General features: G+C 47.0%; 1 protein-coding gene across 1 annotated transcript in view; it reads right to left on the bottom strand.

Moving 5' to 3' along the window:
- The window catches only part of DSTYK (dual serine/threonine and tyrosine protein kinase), a 225176-nt gene that overhangs the window by 107277 nt on the left and 99171 nt on the right, over positions 1 to 18728 (bottom strand). The window contains exon 5 of the mRNA XM_040337559.1: positions 16225 to 16308. Coding sequence (XP_040193493.1) covers positions 16225 to 16308 — 84 coding nt within the window. The remainder of the gene's footprint in view (positions 1 to 16224; positions 16309 to 18728) is intronic.

Here is an 18728-nt window from a genome sequence, read left to right as displayed (position 1 = left end):
GGGCCCCTACCTATGACTGGCCTATACAGTAAGGAGCACTGGAAAGGGCGCATATACATACAAAATAACACAGAATATCCAAGCTCAAACTTACCGACCAATCAGCAGCCAACCAAATTCATCTGTCTATCAGTATACTTTAAAATCAAAGGTTAAGAAAGACCAAAAATGGAATGCCCATACGTCTGTTTAGCGGACTGGACGCAGGTGGGTGTAAAACGGATAAAAGTCCATTTACATCAGCCTCTCCATAGAGAACAATGGGTGGTTCGATTTGGCCCCTCTGAAAGCAGACAGGCAGACCCGATCAGTCTGCTTCTGTGAAAGGGGCCTAAGGCCTTGTTCACAAAGGGCATACACAGCCTTAAAGGGGTTGTAAATGAAAAAAAAATGTTTTCATAATAAAGCATCCTTTACCTGCAGACATTCCTCTTCACTTCCTCATTGTTCGTTTTTGCTCAGAAGTTGCTCTATTTCTTCTCTGTTCACTTCCTGCTTGTCTGATTTTACTGACCACCGTGAAGGGAGGCTTTACTGCGGTGGTCAGTAACGTGCTCACCCCCTCCTGGGAACTACATCTGTGTGGCAGGATGCTCTCTACGTGTTAGAGAGACTTCGAGGAGGTGTGAATTACTGGGCGTGCCGCAATTCATACTGGGAAATGTAGTTCTTACATGAACGAGCGATGCAAACCAGGAAGTGAAAGAACAGAAACTAGAATGCCGGAGGTGATATAAATGAAGGAATTTAATAGGTATTTACTCATTTTTACAGAATCATTACACTATTCTGTCTGTCTACCTTGCAGACATTAATTTTAGGCAAAAAAGAGATTTTTAATACAGCTTACCTGTAAAATCTTTTTCTTGGAGTACATCACGGGACACAGAGCGGCATTCATTACTATATGGGTTATATGGAGTACCTTCAGGTGTAGACACTGGCAATCTCAAACAGGAAATGCCCCTCCCTATATAACCCCCTCCCATAGGAGGAGTACCTCAGTTTTGTAGCAAGCAGTATGCCTCCCAAAATGGTCCTCAAAAAAGAGGGGTGGGAGCTCTGTGTCCCGTGATGTACTCCAAGAAAAAGATTTTACAGGTAAGCTGTATTAAAAATCTCTTTTTCTTTATCGTACATCACGGGACACAGAGCGGCATTCATTACTATATGGGATGTCCCAAAGCAATGCTTACAATGAGGGGAGGGAGAACATCTCCAAGACAAAAAAGGATTTAATTTAGAGATATACTCAAATCATAATAAATCCAACTTAGTTGAGAAAAATAATTTTAAATTTTAAATTTAACTCAAAAAAGAGGAGCCCCCGGAATCCGAGGGTCTCAAACTGCAGCCTGCAGCACTGCCTGCCCAAAGGCTGTATCAGAATTCCTTCTTACGTCCAACTTGTAGAATTTTGTAAACGTGTGGACAGAAGACCAGGTTGCCGCCTTGCAAACTTGAGCCATAGAGATCTGGTGGTGTGCTGCCCAGGAGGCGCCCATGGCTCTAGTAGAATGAGCCTTTAATGATACTGGAGGAGGCAACCCTTTCAAGCCGTAGGCCTGAGTGATTAATTGCTTAATCCACCTAGAAATGGTGGACTTTGCAGCTGCCTGCCCCTTCTTGGGCCCATCCGGTAGAATGAACAGCACATCTGTTTTCCGGATCTTCTTTGTAGCTTTAAGATAGGCCTTCATGGCCCTGACAATATCCAAGGTATGCAGCAACCCTTCCTTTCTGGAAGTAGGTTTAGGGAAGAAGGATGGTAATACCAAATCCTGGTTCAAATGAAAACTGGATATGACCTTCGGTAGGAAGGAAGGATGAGGGCGGAGAACGACCCTGTCCTTATGAAAAACAAGATATGGTTCCTTACAGGATAAGGCCGCTAGCTCCGAAACTCTTCTTGCGGAAACTATGGCGACCAAAAATACTAACTTCCTTGTCAGTAGAACCAAAGGAATTTCAGCCAACGGCTCAAACGGTTGTTTCTGTAAACTTGACAGAACAAGATTTAAATCCCACGGACAAAGCGGGGATTTAACTGGAGGTCTAATACGTAAGACCCCTTGAAGGAAGGTCTTAACCAGCGAGTGGGTGGCCAGCGGCCGCTGAAACCACACTGACAGAGCAAAAATCTGTCCTTTGATTGTGCTTAATGCCAATCCTTTATCCACTCCTAGCTGGAGAAAACTTAATACTCTATCGATGGTAAATTTGCGAGAAAGCCATCGCTTGGACTCACACCAGCCTACATAGGCCTTCCAGACCCTGTAATAAATCACCCTAGAGACCGGTTTCCTGGCTCTGATTAGGGTAGAGACTACTTTCTGAGACAGACCTCTACCCCTGAGAATCAGGGATTCAGCTTCCAGGCCGTCAAATTTAGATGCCGTAAGGCAGGGTGGAGGATCGGACCTTGCGATAGCAGGTCTGGCCGTAGAGGAAGAGTCCAAGGGTCTCCCACTACCATCTTTAGGATGAGTGAGTACCATGCCCTTCTGGGCCATGCTGGAGCTACCAGGATGACTGGTATGTGTTCCACCCGGATCCTGCGCAGCAGGCGGGGTAGTAACTGGAGCGGGGGAAACGCATAAAGAAGTTTGAACTGATGCCAAGGGCAAACCAACGCATCGGTTCCGCAGGCCATCGGATCCCTTGAGCGGGATATGAACCTGTCTAGTTTCTTGTTGTCTCGATGCCATGATATCCACGTCCGGCACTCCCCATCTTTGGCAGAGTGCTTGAAAGACTTGTGGATGCAGAGACCATTCCCCCGGCAATAGAGTCTGGCGGCTTAAGAAGTCCGCCTGAAAGTTGTCCACTCCTGGAATGAATATTGCCGATATGCAGGGCACATGCGCCTCTGCCCATAGGAGAATCAAGCTCACCTCTCTCTGAGCGGCTTGACTCCTGGTTCCCCCTTGGTGATTTATGTATGCCACGGCCGTGGCATTGTCTGATTGAATTCTCACCGGGAACACCTGCAATTTTGACGTCCAAGCCCTGAGGGCTAGTCGAGCAGCTCTGAGCTCCAAGATGTTGATGGGCAACTGCTTCTCTGGCTTTGCCCAAGTACCTTGGCGAGTGCAACCATCCAAAATTGCTCCCCAGCCCGTCAGGCTGGCGTCTGTGGTCACTATCTTCCAAGCCACTGGGCTGAAAGACTTCCCCTTCAGTAGATTCTGAGGGTCTAACCACCAACACAGACTTTGTCGGACTCTTGATAAGAGCGGCAACGGGATATCCAAGGCCTGTGGCCTTCTGCTCCATGCTGACAGGATGGCTGCCTGTAGGATGCGAGTGTGGCTCTGGGCGTATGGTACCGCCTCGAACGTGGCCACCATCTTGCCTAGTAACCTCATACATAGGCGAATAGTCGGTTCTTTCTTGCTTAGAACCAGTAGGATTAATTCCTTGATGGCTTTTACCTTCCTCAGAGGTAGGAACACTCCTTGTTGTTCTGTGTCTAATCTCATGCCGAGATATTCCAACTGCCTTGTGGGCTGGAAAGCTGACTTTTCTCGATTTAGGACCCAGCCGAACCTCTCGAGGTATTGGACCGTGAGGGCCACTGCTCGCTCCAAGCCGGGAGACGAGTGGTCTATGACTAGGAGGTCGTCCAGGTATGCTAGGATCGTGACCCCTTGGATCCTTAGCTTGGCTAGGATCGGAGCTAGGACCTTCGTGAACACCCGGGGGGCCGTAGCCAACCCGAAGGGAAGCGCCACGAATTGGAAGTGACGCGAAGCCACCATGAAGCGTAGATATCTTTGATGTGGCTGATAAATTGGAACATGAAGGTAGGCATCCTTTATGTCTATGGACGCCATGAAGTCGTCCTTCTGGAGTGTGGCAGCTGCTGACCGCACGGATTCCATCCGAAATGAGCGGATCTTTAGATATGCATTTACCATCTTTAGGTCCAAAATTGGCCTGACATCTCCATTGGGGATGATGATGAATAGGTTGGAGTAGAAACCCAGCCCCTGTTCCAGGACTGGCCGGAATCCGAGGCGGATCGTTTGGAATCCTCGACTCCTGGAAAATGAGGAGGAGGAAACCTTAGGAAATCTAATTTGTAGCCTGTGGCCACGGAAGACCGTACCCACTCGTCGGGAATGCTGGCTTCCCAAATCTCTGAAAAGAGTCGCAGCCTCCCCCCCACCTTCGTGGGTGGGGGCGCCCCTTCATAAGGTTGGCTTGGGGGCTGGTTTTGCTGGTTTGCCTCTAACAGCCTGTCCTTGTGATTTGCTGTTGAAGCCGAAGTTTGCTTTTGCAGGAGGCCGTCGATACTGCTTGGCATTAGAGGGCCCCTGCCCAGGGGAATACTGTCGTTTAAACGCAGGCCCCTGAACCTTCTTAGTTGGCAAGAGAGTACTCTTGCCGTTTGAAATGGTCTGAATGTATTTATCTAGGTCTTCTCCGAAGAGTCGTCCTCCATGGAAGGGGAACCCTACCAGGAGCTTCTTGCATGGGGGCTCAGCCTCCCAGCTTTTTAACCATAAGAGTCTTCTCATATGGATAAGGGATAACGATAAACGTGACGCTTGCTGGATAGAATCCTTGATTGCGTCTACCGTAAAACATATGGCCTTAGGGACATCCGAAAATTCTTCTGCCTGCTGGGCAGGAATAAGTTTAAGCATCTGCTTAAATTGATCCGATAATGCTTGAGCGACCCCAATCGCAGCCACAGCTGGCTGTACTACTGCCCCTGCAGTAGTGAAGGAGTTCTTAAGTAGTGCTTCCAAGCGCTTATCAACTGGATCCTTGAACACCTGTATGTTTTCTACAGGGCATGTTAACGATTTGTTAACACATGAGATGGCTGCGTCCACTGCAGGAGTAGCCCATCTTTTGGAAATCTTTTCTTCCATAGGATATAGGACAGAGAACTTCTTAGGTGGTAAGAAGATCTTATCTGGCGTGTTCCAATCTTGGAACAAAACTCCCTCTAATAGAGGATGGATCGGAAACACAGCATTGCTTTGAGGCGCCCTCAGTGAGCCCAAAGCTGAAACCGTCGATACCTGGAGATCTGGTACTGGCAAGTTGAATGCCCTATGGACCAAGTCCGACAATCCTTGAATCCACCAGCTCTCCCTCAGGGAGACTGCCCCAGACTCCTCTGTATCCGGATCTTCGATCCCTGAACCTACTTGGTCCTTGTCCAAGAGGTCGTCCAATTCCCCTGAGGAAAGGACCTCCTCTTCTGAGGGTCCGCGCTCGGGCGACGGAGATCTATTCCGCTTACTGCCCCGCATAGCTGCGGCTATCATTTTACCCATGCTTTTCTGCATCTCTTTTAAAGAGGTGAGTAATACCTCCTCCGTGACCATCTTAGGGTTGGACTGACCCGCGTCAGCTCCAGCCCCAGATCCCGATGGCCCCGAGGCTCCCTGTGGGGAAAGCAGCGGCATAGCATTGTCCGAGACCTCAGACTCTCTGGGGGAATCCCCACCTCTTGTACCCTTGTTTTTTGATGCCATGGTACAATACCGAGGTACACCTGCTACTTATTGGTACCTGGGACTTATAAATAGTTAAATGCCCAAACACCTGTTTGGGGGATAAAAAATGCTTCCTCTCCCCTAGATGACACTTTTTTTTTCAAAAAAAAATCTTTTTTTTTTTTTCAAATCTAGGAAAGAAAAAACATTCTGTCCCCCTGAGTAGTATTGCAAGAAAAACTATGAGATGGAAAAGAAACAGCCTATTCCTAGGCTTGAAAACAGTCTTTCTGAAGACTGCAATATTCTTTCTGGCCACTGTGTGTCCTCGGCGCCCCGTGCTTGCCGTTCTGGTCTTTCCTCCTCAGTTCCAAAGTATTGAATGAGCTATATGGAACAAACAAGGAAGGGCCGCCCCTTCCTTAAGCCACTGACCCGCCCTTCCCCCCCAGCAATCTCAAACAGGAAATGCCCCTCCCGACAGGGGGGGGGGTTGGGTTGGGAGGAAGGGACCTCTCTGCTCCAGCAAACTGCAGCCTGGAACCATGAGGAGGTCAGCGTTTTGCCTGCTTTGCAGGCCGTGAGGAGGAAGACTGAATGGAGCATCGCCTGGAGGCTTGCAGGTAAGCACAGCTCTCTGACATACACATATACTTTTATATCACACAGGCCCCACTCAATGCTTTTCCAACACTACAAGGGAGGTCACATCTTATGGGGAATAATACATATAGAGCCATCCTATCTTTATGATATGTGACTAGTTTGCCAGATGCAGTGCATAACTTTAGGCATGTCCCCTGTGACCCCCCAGAAAAAACCTGCTAAGAACCAAGTTCCGCAAGTTTTCCCCTCACTTACCTGCTCCATGCCGCAGGACTTTGCCAAGCAAGAGGCCCAATCTTCCCCCATCTCGGTGGGGATGTCTAGACCTTCAGGCCCTGGGTTCCTATGAAGGATCCACTGTCCTGGGCCCATATAGCACTCTGGCAACAGAAACATTAGGCACCCAAAGGTTTCTAAGTTCTGGGCCCAGGGTCCAGCTCTCTAAAAAGAAAAGCATTATGGGCTATACCCCAAGGGTTTGGGGTCCGGTTACTGACCACTTTAGCGCTGAGGCTTTTTTGGACAGAACCGGTTAGCTCACCTAATCCCAAGGATGTGGAGGCAAGCTAAACCATGACTAACACCTAAGACACTGGCGGAAAAACTGAGGTACTCCTCCTATGGGAGGGGGTTATATAGGGAGGGGCATTTCCTGTTTGAGATTGCCAGTGTCTACACCTGAAGGTACTCCATATAACCCATATAGTAATGAATGCCGCTCTGTGTCCCGTGATGTACGATAAAGAAAAGAAGGTTTCCTTTACAACTCCTTTAACTTTACAGAAATGCACAGGTGTTTCGTGCATCTCTGTGCAGGCAGTCCCACCGATTTCATTTGGTAAATAGCAAATGCACGAACAGCCGTTGCTCCCAATTTTATATCCATGTAGGTCCGCATGCATGTCCCTGAGCTTTTCAGAAAATATTTGGGGGTCGTTCACAAATTCGGAAAGCTGCAAGTGAAAAATTAAAACCTCCAGAGTGAGGCAAACATCAATAACTTTGCAGTTTTTGCACAATTTATTTACACAGATTTTAATTTAGGAGTTCAGATGTTTAATGCACTTTTATTGTGTCTCTTATGCGATTCATTAACTTATACTTCTAGCAAAAGGATAGTGCACTTTTAATTATCGTTTGGTTGTAAAACACCATCAATAAAATGGGAGACTGGCAACAAAGAAACAAAGCAGTGAATTACCAATAGGTAAATGTAAAATAAATTGCCTAAACTCTGCCTGCTGCCTGGCATGTAAATCTATGCAATATTTTATATCTAATCCGGCTAAAGTTGTAAAAATCTGAGTTGCTCTGTAACTTGTAGCAGCTTTAAGACCTTGTTAGAGCTCACTGCACATGACAAATATGAATATTTTATATGTACCCATTTCATATTTACTGAATAGAAGAAGAAAAAAATAAATAAAAAATAAAAATAAAAATATATATTCATACAGTGGAGAAAAAACGCATTTAGTCAGCCACCAATTGTGAAAGTTCTCCCACTTAAAAAGATGAGGCCTGTAATTGTCATCATAGGTATACCTCAACTATGAGAGACAACATGTGGAAACAAATCCAGACAATCACATTGTCTGATTTGGAAAGAATTCATTGGCAAATTATGGTGGAAAAAAGGGATTTTTATATACAGCTTACCTGTAAAATCCTTTTCTTGAAGTACATCACGGGACACAGAGCGGCATAGTCATTACTATACGGGTTATAGAGTCTACCTTCAGGTGATGGACACTGGCAATCTCAAACAGGAAGTCCCCTCCCTATATAACTCCCTCCAATAGTGGGAGTACCTCAGTTTTGTAGCAAGCATTATGCATCCCAAAATCTTCCCCAAAGAGGGGTGGGAGCTCTGTGTCCCATGATGTACTTCAAGAAAAGGATTTTACAGGTAAGCTGTATATAAAAATCCTTTTCTTTATACATCACGGGACACAGAGCGGCATAGTCATTACTATACGGGATGTCCGAAAGCAATGCTTTAATGAGGGGAGGGAGACATCAACCAAGAAGACTTAATTCAGAAAATTTATTTTTAAATCATAATTAAATCCAAACAAAAATTAATTAATTAACTAACCAAGGGTGCCCCAGATCCAGAGGATCTCAAATCGCAGCACCGCCTGCCCAAAGGCTGCATCGGCAATCCAACGTCCATCTGGTAAAACTTTGTGAACGTGTGGACTGATGACCAGGTCGCCGCCTTGCAAACCTGAGCCATAGAGATCTGGTGGTGTGCTGCCCAGGAGGCGCTCATGGCCCTAGTAGAATGGGCCTTTATTGATAAAGGAGGGGGCAACCCCTTCAAGCCGTAGGCCTGACTGATTAACTGTTTAATCCATCTAGCGATGGTAGCTTTTGCTGCCGCCTGACCTATCTTGGGCCCCTCCGGCAGGATGAACAATATGTCCGTCTTTTGAATCTTTTCTGTAGCCTTAAGGTAGGCCTTCATGGCCCTGACAATATCCAAGGTATGTAGCAAGCCCTTCTTTCTAGAAGTGGGTCTTGGAAAGAAGGATGGTAGGATCAAATCCTGGTTTAAGTGAAAACTGGACAACCTTTGGCAAAAAAGAAGGATGCGGACGGAGAACCACCCTGTCTTTATGCAGAATGAGGTATGGTTCTCTACAAGACAAGGCTGCCTGATACTCTTCTAGCAGAGGCCATAGCTACTAAAAATACTAACTTTCTAGTTAGTAATACTAACGGAACCTCAGCCAGAGGTTCAAAGGGCTGCTTTTGTAGAGCTGACAATACAAGATTTAAAGTGGAGTTCCACCCATAAACATCAGTAGGTTTAAAAAAAATGTCATTAGTCCTTTAAGAAAAAAACATTTTTTTTTAGATGCCCACAAAGTGTTGTTGCTAGGCAGAATAGTTAATCTTCCCTCTTCCTGCACCTAGGTGCTTAAGCTTCCTAACCTACACCGCACAGACTCCTGGGAATGTAGTGGGTGTAACTTTCCAGGAGTCTGTGCACTCCCCAGTCTCGAAGAATCATGTGACTTGGACAGTACAGGTGCCGAAACCTGATCTGAAACCTATTACACTGCTTGTGCAGCACCGAGCATGTGCGAGATCTGCAAGGCTGAAATCCAGGAAGTCATACAGTCTGGCTTCATGATGCCCACACTTAAGATGGCCCCAGTCAATTTATATTTTACAAAGTGTCTAAATGCTGTAACAACCTAACAAAACGGACCTTAGTTTACAGACTAACTTTACTAGAATACATTAAGCTTGTGTATTACAGGGGTATTTATATTTAAAAAGTGAAATTGTGGTCGGAACTCCGCTTTAAGTCCCATGGACAAAGCGGTGACTTGATAGGGGGATTAATGCGCAAGACCCCCTGCAAAAAAAGTCTTCACTAGAGTGAGTGACCAAAAGCCTCTGAAACCACACTGACAAGGCTGAAATCTGTCCCTTGATAGTGCTTAAGGCCAAGTTTTTGTCCACTCCTAGCTGTAGAAAATGTAACCGTCAATGGTGTACTTGCGGGGGTGCCATTTTTGGGACTCACACCAGACTACGTAGGCCTTCCAAATCCTGTAGTAAATTACTCTGGAGACTGGCTTTCTGGCCTTAATCAGAGTAGAAATTACCTGGCTAGACAGGCCTCTACCCCTGAGAATCAGGGATTCAGCCGCCAAGCCGTCAAATTTAGATGCCGTAAGGCAGGGTGGAGGATCGGGCCTTGGGAGAGTAGGTCTGGACGAAGTTGAAGGGTCCAAGGCTTTTCCACTGCCTTTTTCACGATCAGTGAGTACCATGACCTCCGGGGCCACGCCGGGGCTACCAGAATAACTGGTCTGCTTTCTACCATGATCCTGGCGGGGCAGCAATGGTAACGGGGGAAAGACATATAGTAGATTGAACTGCTGCCAAGGGCAAACCAGTGCATCGGTTCCACAGGCCAACGGATCCCTTGTCCGGGACATGAACCTGTTCAGTTTTTTGTTGAACCTCGATGCCATGATGTCTACATCCGGAAATCCCCACTTCTGGCAGATTTCTTGAAAGACCTGGGGGATGGAGAGGCCATTCCCCTGGAACCAGCTGCTGACGACTTAAGAAGTCCGCCTGTAAATTGTCCACTCCGGGAATAAAAATTGCCGAGATGCATGGCACATGCGCCTCTGCCCACAAAAAAAATAAGTTCACCTCCCTTTGGGCGGCTCGACTCATTGTGCCCCCTTGGTGGTTTATGTATGCCACCGCTGTGGCATTGTCGGACTGCACTCTCACCGGAGACCCTTGCAGCTTGGGTGTCCATGTCTTCAAGGCTAACCGTGCAGCTCTGATCTCCAAGACATTGATGGGCAGTAGTCTCTCCGATTCTGCCCAAGTCCCCTGCTGAGTGTGCCCGTCCAAGACCGCTCCCCAGCCCTTTAGGCTGGCATCTGTGGTCACTATCTTCCAGATGATGGGATTGAAAGATTTTCCCTTCAGTAGCTTCTGAGGGTTTAGCCACCAGCAGAGACTTTGACGGACTTGACGAGAGGGTCAAAGGAAGATCCAGGGCTTGTGGCTTTTTGCTCCAAGCCGACAGAATGGCTGCTTGTAGTACTCGCGTGTGAACCTGAGCATAAGGTACTGCCTCGAAAGTGGCTACCAGCTTGCACAGTAATCGCATACATAAGCGAATGGTTGGTTCTTTTTTGCCCCGAACCAACTGGATTAACTCTGATACCTTTGCTAAAGGTAGGAACACTCTCTGCTGTTCCGAGTCTAGCAGCATGCCCAGGTATTCCAACCGCATTGTGGGTTGCGAGGAGGATTTCTCTCGGTTTAGGACACAGCCGAATACCTCGAGGTACTGAACTGTAAGGGCTACTGCTCGATTTAGGCCGGAAGCGGAGTGCTCTATGATAAGGAGGTCGTCCAAGTAAGCTAGGATCGAAATTCCTTGGGTCCTTAGGTTTGCTAAGATGGGAGCCAGGACCTTCGTAAACACCCGGGGGGCTGTTGCTAACCCGAAGGGGAGAGCTACAAATTGGTAGTGGCGTCCTGCGATTGCAAAGCGCAAGAATTTTTGATGCCCCTGAAAAATTGGTACATGTAGGTATGCATCCTTTATGTCTATAGAGGCTAAATAATCGTCCTGCTGCAAGGCAGCGGCTGCTGACCGTAGCGATTCCATCCGAATGGAGCGAACCCTTAGGTAAGAATTCAGACCCTTTAGATCCAGGATCGGCCTGACATCGCCGTTGGGCTTTGGTATGATAAATAGGTTGGAGTAAGAGCCTAGCCCGCGGTCCTGGGCTGGCACCTCTATGATTACCCCCTGGCATAGAAGGCGATCCAAAGCTACCAGCAGAGACTCCTTTACCAGATCTTTTGGAACTCTTGATTCCTGAAAATGAGGGGAAACTCCAGAAATTCTATTTTGTAGCCTGTGGCCACCAAGGAAAGAACCCATTTGTCGGGGACATTGGCTTCCCAAACTTCTGCAAAGAATCAAAGCCTTCCCCCCACCCGATTGAGTGGGGGCGCCCCTTCATAAAGCCGATTTGGGGGCTGGTTTTGCTGGCTTGCGAGACCATGGTCTCTTGCCACCTGAGGCCTGTCCTTGCGACTTATTACCAAAGTTTGATCGTGCAGGAGGCCGTCGATACTGCCTGGAGGCCGAGGGCCCTGGGGCTGGAGACAGCTGCCGCTTAAACGTAGGGCCTCGAGATGTCTTTTTTACCGGCAAAAGAGTGCTCTTGCCACTTGATATCGTCTGTATGTATTTATCCAGATCCTCCCCAAAAAGTCTTCCTCCGTGAAAGGGGAAGCCCGCTAAGAGTTTTTTACATGGAGTCTCGGCCGACCAATTCTTTAGCCACAAGAGCCTTCGCATGTGTACCAAGAATAGTGACAAACGGGAAGCCTGCTGGATGGAATCTTTTATAGCATCAACCGCAAAACACAGGGCTCTGGGGAGGTCGGCTAATTCTCGTGCCTGCTGAGCCGGAATGTTCTTTAACATCTGCTTTGTCTGATCTTTTAACGCTTGACAAACGCCAATAGCAGCTACTGCTGGCTGCACCGCCGCTCCTGCCGTAGTAAAGGAAGCTTTCAAAAGAGTTTCTAACCGTTAATCGACCGGGTCTTTGAACACTTGTATGTTCTCTACCGGGCAAGTCAAGGATTTATTCACGCAGGAGATGGCTGCGTCCACAGCCGGGAGCGCCCATTTCTTTGAAAAAATTTTATTGCATAGGGTAGAGGACAGAAAACCTCTTAGGAGGTATGAATATTCTGTCAGGCCGTACCCAATCCTGAAAGATCAGATCCTCTAAAAGAGGATGAACCGGAAACAGCGCATTACTTAGTGGCGCCTTTAAGGAGCCCAAAGAAGACACCGCAGGGACTTGAGGCCCTAGTAAAGGCAGTTTAAATGCCGAACGAACCATGTCTGTTAAAGACTGGATCCACATACTCTCCCCGCCTGGGAGGCTGAAAATGGTTCTTCTATGGTGGACTCCTCAATATCTGAACCCTCCAGGTTCTGTTCCACTTGATCCTCCTGAGATTCGTATTCCTCAGGGGAGAGAATCTCAGCATCCGAGGATATGAGTTTAGGCGATGGGGATCTAGTCTGTTTTTTGCCTGGAAAAGAATTTGCAATTAAATTTGTCAATCTTTGTTCTAGCCCACTCAGAGAGGTAGCTAGCATATCCTCTGTGACAAACACAGGGTTGGGATGGTTAGGGCCAGCCAAAGCACCAAACATACCCAATGGCTCACCCAAGGCGACCTCCTCTGGCTTATTAGGTGAGGATAGAACTGGCGTAGCCTGACTAAGATCCTCAGAATCAGAGGGGGAACCCCTTCTGTTTTAGCATTTTTTGCACCTTTAGTTCCTGAGCCTTTGGGAGCCATGATACAATACTGAGGTACCCCGGAAAAAAACAACAACCCACTGTTGCAGCAAGGAGTAAAATAATATGGCTAGGGTAAATAGGTTGTATCTAATGCCCCTAAGCTACTGGGAAGGCAGTTACTTTTTTTTTTTAGAAACTGTTCCCAAAGGATTGTGCTGCTTGCCAACTGCCGCAAGAGACTAGGCTTTATAGTATAATGGTCTTTGGGGAGCTAGCTCCGGACCCGCAGTTCTTCTTACGCCTCTGGGTGTCACCCTAGGAGCACCACCGCTCTGTCCTTCCTCCAGCCCTTCAGCGCGCATCTGAGCTGAAGATAACAGTGAGGAGGGGACGCCCCTTCCTCCTGACGCCGTTTACGTTCCCTGTCGCTTCCGCACAACCGCGCGCGTATTCGCAGCATGCTGGGGGGGGGGGGGGGGGAAGCGTGTCAAACGCTGGAGGCTCCATTCCTCCTGGGATGAGGGACACTTGTTATGCGGTGGAAAAGACCCTGGCCAGGTAAGACAATTTAGGCCGTACAGACCTTTTGTCATGGGTTAGGCTGCCCGTCTAGCACCTTTCCCACCATGCAGAGTTGCAGCAGCACAAAATACAACACAATCAGGGGGACCGGCTACTGGGGAAAAAATAAGACCATCCTGTCTTAAACAGACATAGTGGAAGTTTTAGCCAATGCAGAGCATACCCAGGCTAGCCCCCTGAGTATCTCCCCCGGGTGCCTGCCGTCAAACCAAGTCCCGCAGGCCCCCCCCTTACCTGCTCCATGCATAGCACACGGTCCAATCTTCCCCCTTCTCCGTGGGTAGCGTACTAGACCTTCAGGTACTGGGGTCCTGGAAGGAACACCTACTGCCCTGGACCTATACAGCACCCTGGCAGCAGGTACTTTTGACCTTTAAAAAGGCCAAAGTCCTGGGCCCAGGGTCCAGCCCTCCAAGGAGAGGCATTATAGGCAAAACCCCACGACTTGGGGCCCGGGTACTGTCCACTTCGGCTCTGAGGCACTTTGGACAGATCCGGTTAGCCTGCCTTGGTCCCAAGAACGTGGAGGCAAAGCTAATTTGTGACCAACACCTAAGACACTGGCAAAAAAACTGAGGTACTCCCACTATGGGAGGGAGTTATATAGGGAGGGGACTTCCTGTTTGAGATTGCCAGTGTCCATCACCTGAAGGTAGACTCTATAACCTGTATAGTAATGACTATGCCGCTCTGTGTCCTGTGATGTACGATAAAGAAATAAGTATTTGGTCACCTACAAATAAGCAAGATTTCTGACTCTCACAGACCTGTATCTTCTTAAGAGGCTCCTCTGTCCTCCACTCATTACCTGTTTGAACTTGTTATCAGTATAAAAGACACATGTCCACAACCTCAAACAGTCACACTCCAAAACTCACTATGGTGAAGACCAAAGAGCTGTCAAAGGACACCAGAAACAAAATTGTAGACCTGCACCAGGCTGGGAAGACTGAATCTGCAATAGGCAAGCAGCTTGGTATGAAGAAATCAACTGTGGGAGCAATAATTAGAAAATAGAAGACATACAAGACCACTGATCCTCTCCCTCGATCTGGGGCTCCACACAAAATCTCACCCTGGGGGGACCTAGTGAATGACCTGCAGAGAGCTGGGACCAATGTAACAAATGCTTCCATCTGTAACACTACGCCGCTAGGGACTGAGATCCTGCAGTGCCAGACGTGTCCCTCTGCTTAAGCAAGTACATGTCCGGGCCCATCAGTTTTGCTAGAGAGCATTTGGATGATCCAGAAGAGGATAGGGAGAACGTCATATTGTCAGATGAAACCAAAGTAGAACTGTTTGGTAGAAAAACAACTCGTCATGTTTGGAGGAGAGAGAATGCAGAGTTGCATCCAAAGAACACCATACCTACTAGGCTGTTTCTCTGCAACAGGGGAACAGTACGACCGATCCATGTACATAAAAGAATGAATGGGGCCATGTATCGTGAGGTTTTAAGTGCAAACCTCCTCCCATCAGCAAGGGCATTGAAGATGAAACGTAGCTGGGTCTTTCAGCATGACAATGATCCCAAACACACTGCTCGGGCAACAAAGTAGTGGCTTCTTAAGAAGCATTTTAAGGTCCTGGAGTGGCCTAGCCAGTCTCCAGATCTTAACCCCATAGAAAACCTTTGGAGGGAGTTGAAAGTCTGTGTTGCCCAGCGACAGCCCCAAAACATCACTGCTCTAGAGGAGATCTGCATGGAGGAATGGGCCAACGTACCAGCAACAGTATGTGGCAACCTTGTGAAGACTTACAGAAAACGTTTGACCTCTGTCATTGCCAACAAATGATATATAAAAGTATTGAAATTAACTTTTGATATTGACCAAATACTTATTTTCCACCATAATTTGCAAATACATTCTTTCCAAATCAGACAAATGTGATTGTCTGGATTTGTATCCACATTTTGTCTCTCATAGTTGAGGTATACCTATGATGACAATTACAGGCCTCTCATCTTTTTAAGTGTGAGAAATTGCACAATTGGTGGCTGACTAAATACTTTTTTGCCCCACTGTATATACCCAAAAGTCCTTTAAAGCAGTTTTAAACCAAAAACATTTAATCTATTGCAGCTTATCAATTTCCAAATGTAGTGGCTGCATTCGGTTTCCTTCAAGGCTCCCCCCCTTTTTTTTCCACCTGGTGATCTTGCCAGTAACACTTTGACCAAGACCCTTTACACTGGGGCATTTTTCCCATGCACTTTTGGGCTAAAAATAGCGCCTGTAAAGAGCCTGAAAACTTTGTATACACCACTCCTGCCCATTGAATAGGCAGCGCTGCAGTTGCACTATGCAGGTGGTTTTAACCATTTTGCGGCCGCTCCCAGCTAGCGGCCAAATACCTCCGCAAAAATGATGGTAATGTGCCTTTCATCCAACTTTTGCGTGGATTTTGGTCTGAAGGGCAAAAAAATAAAAAATAAATTGTAGCTCTATTTTTGTTTATAGCGCAAAAAATAAAAACCTCAGGAGGTGATCAAATACCACCAAAAGAAAGCTCCATTTGTGAAAAAAGTCAATTTTGTTTGAGAGCCACGTTGCACGACCGCGCAAATTGTCAGTTAAAGCAACACAGTGCCGAATCGCAAAAACCGGCCTTCTATTTGGCCAGCCAAATGGTCCGGGGCTTAAGTGGTTAAAGTAGGTTTAATATAACAGACTTGCTGGCTGGGCCAGAATTAAAGGAATGCCATCCAACAACCCTTATAAATTCTTTTCATCACCAAGTTTTACCTGTACAATCTGTTCCCACACCATTCTGGTGACAGTGGATCCAGAATTAAATGTGACCTCCACATGGTATGCAGCATTCAATATCTGGTTAGGGGGAAAAATAAAAAAATAAACAGCATGAAAACTTAGCATGCAAACAGTTACTAATGTCTATAGGAATAGATTAGAATTTCTGACTTACTGTAAATACCCTTTCTTGGGAGTGCATTAAGGAACACCAAATATATTGTTATAGGGCGGTGTTGCCAACCAACCACCCGTAGATTTACAGGCAGTCCGGAAAAAAAAAAAAAAAAACAGGACACTTTTCTTGCCAGTAAAAGCCCATAGCAGAATACATTTTAAAGGACCTTGCTAAGATGTGCATCATCACAGGGTGACTGATTGCTGTGGATGCATCAGTATGCCAACGTCACGGTATAGTGAGAATGGAAACCAATATAAACTAGAAAAAAATTTACTTGGCGGCACACAATATAAAAATCTAGATATTTATTGTAGAAAATATATATATATAAAAAAGTATCTAGACTTATAATACAGTATTACATCAGCATAGGAACCCAGCAGGTATTCCAATAACACTTCCAAAAAACCCTATATTAATGCAATAAACACGGCATGCTGCTGCAGCCACCCATCTCCACTCCTCACAAGAAATCACAGGCTCTGGTGAGTGAATCTGCCCCTGCTCCCCACGGTGCACAACCAGACCCCCTGCAGTCTCAGGACTCCCCATAGACAGCGAGGATGGCTCAGGCCCCGTTTCCCCTCCTGCTGAGCCCACCCTGGCCTCCATCATGCATGCTATACAGGACTGCAAGACTTTTCTCTCCTGAAACAAGATGTGCAAAATTTAAGGGACAGAGCCTCGGGAGGTTGAACGTATCAGCTCCCTTGAGGATGTTGTCCACCCCTTGGCTGTTACGGTGAGGGACCCAATGGGGGAAATGGCGGCCCTCTGCGCCAAAATCGGCGATTTGGATAATCGAGGAGGAACAACCTCCGCTTTGTTGGTTTCCCTGAAAGGGCGGAGGGCTCCCACCCAGAAAAATGCCTATAAAATTGGGACTGATGCACCATCCTTTTCACATGTCATTGAGCATGCCCACCGCACCCCTCCGCGTCCCACCTTCTGGAGTACCCCCACGATCCATTATAGCAAGGATCCTCAACTTCTAAGACAAAGTTGCTATTCTGCGCATGGCCCGAGAGAAGGGTCCACTTAAATACACCATCTCAGTGTTCCCCGATTTTTTAGCAGATGTCCAGCGACAACACACCTCCGTTGCGGCAGTGAAGGTCTGCCTGCGTACGGAGGGCCTCTCCTACGCCATGTTTTCCCACCAAGCTGCGAATCATTTATGAGGGTAAAGCGCACTTCTACAACAACCCCAAGGAGGCTATGGCCTGGCTCAATGATTGATACGAGTTCTTCCTAGGAACAGGGCTGCCCAATATCTGTGGTCCTAGGCCACTGCATTCTCCTCTATGTTTTCCTTGAACCGATTATGGATATGTCCATCCTTCCATTTTGGAGAACTTGTTTACCTTGACTGCACCGTCTGATCCGGATTTTCACGAAGGCAGGGTACGCCTACCTGTAATAGGCCTGAGAACTATTACCCTGCCATCTTTAATCCTAATACAGGGCTCGACAAAATCCGGGCGCCAGGTCGCAATTACGACGGCAGGCCCGGTCGGGAGGTGGGGGCGCACGGAGGCACAGTGTGCGATCGCGGCGGGCCCACGACAGCCGGTAATTGAGGCCACGGCTTTGCGGCCTTGTGAAGTGCCAAGCTTCCCTCTGTGACCTGCGTCATCTGGTGGTGGCCGTTGGCATTACAATAATTTTTTTTTTTTTTACAGACAATCCACCCCCCCCCCCCCAAAAAAAATAAAAATCGTCACATGACATAAAAAAAAAAAAGTATCGGTATCAGCGAGTACTTGGGGGAAAAAAAAGTATCGGTACTTTTACTCGGTCTCAAAAGTGGTATCGGGACAACCCTAATTCTAGGTGTATAATTTACGCATCTAATTTCCTGACCATCACATTTTTAAGGCCCTGGAACACCAGAACAGTGGAATTACCCACAAAATGACCCCATTTTGGAAAGCAAACACCCCAACTTATATTCTGAGTAATAATGAGTCTTTTGAACATGTCATTTTTTTTCCACAAGATTTTGGAAAAAGTGGAATGAATTTTATCAGTTTTTAATTTATTATTTTTCTAAAACATAGCATGTACATAGCAAAGGTTACACCCCAAAATACATTCTGCTACACCGAGTACGGTGATACCACATGCGAGTGACTTTTACACAGCCTGGTCACATACAGAGGCCCAACATGCAAGGAGCACAGTCAGGTGTTCTAGGAGCATACATTTTACACATATAATTTTCTGACAACCCATTACAATTTTTAAAGGCCCTGGAGCACCAGGACAATGGAAACTCACAAAATGAGACAATTTTGGAAAGCAAAACACCAACATA

This window comes from Rana temporaria, chromosome 2 (assembly GCF_905171775.1).
Source record: "Rana temporaria chromosome 2, aRanTem1.1, whole genome shotgun sequence".
Taxonomy (NCBI): Eukaryota; Metazoa; Chordata; class Amphibia; order Anura; family Ranidae; genus Rana; species Rana temporaria.
The sequence above is the reverse complement of the archived record's forward strand: the minus strand, read 5'-3'. Positions and strand labels throughout refer to the sequence as shown.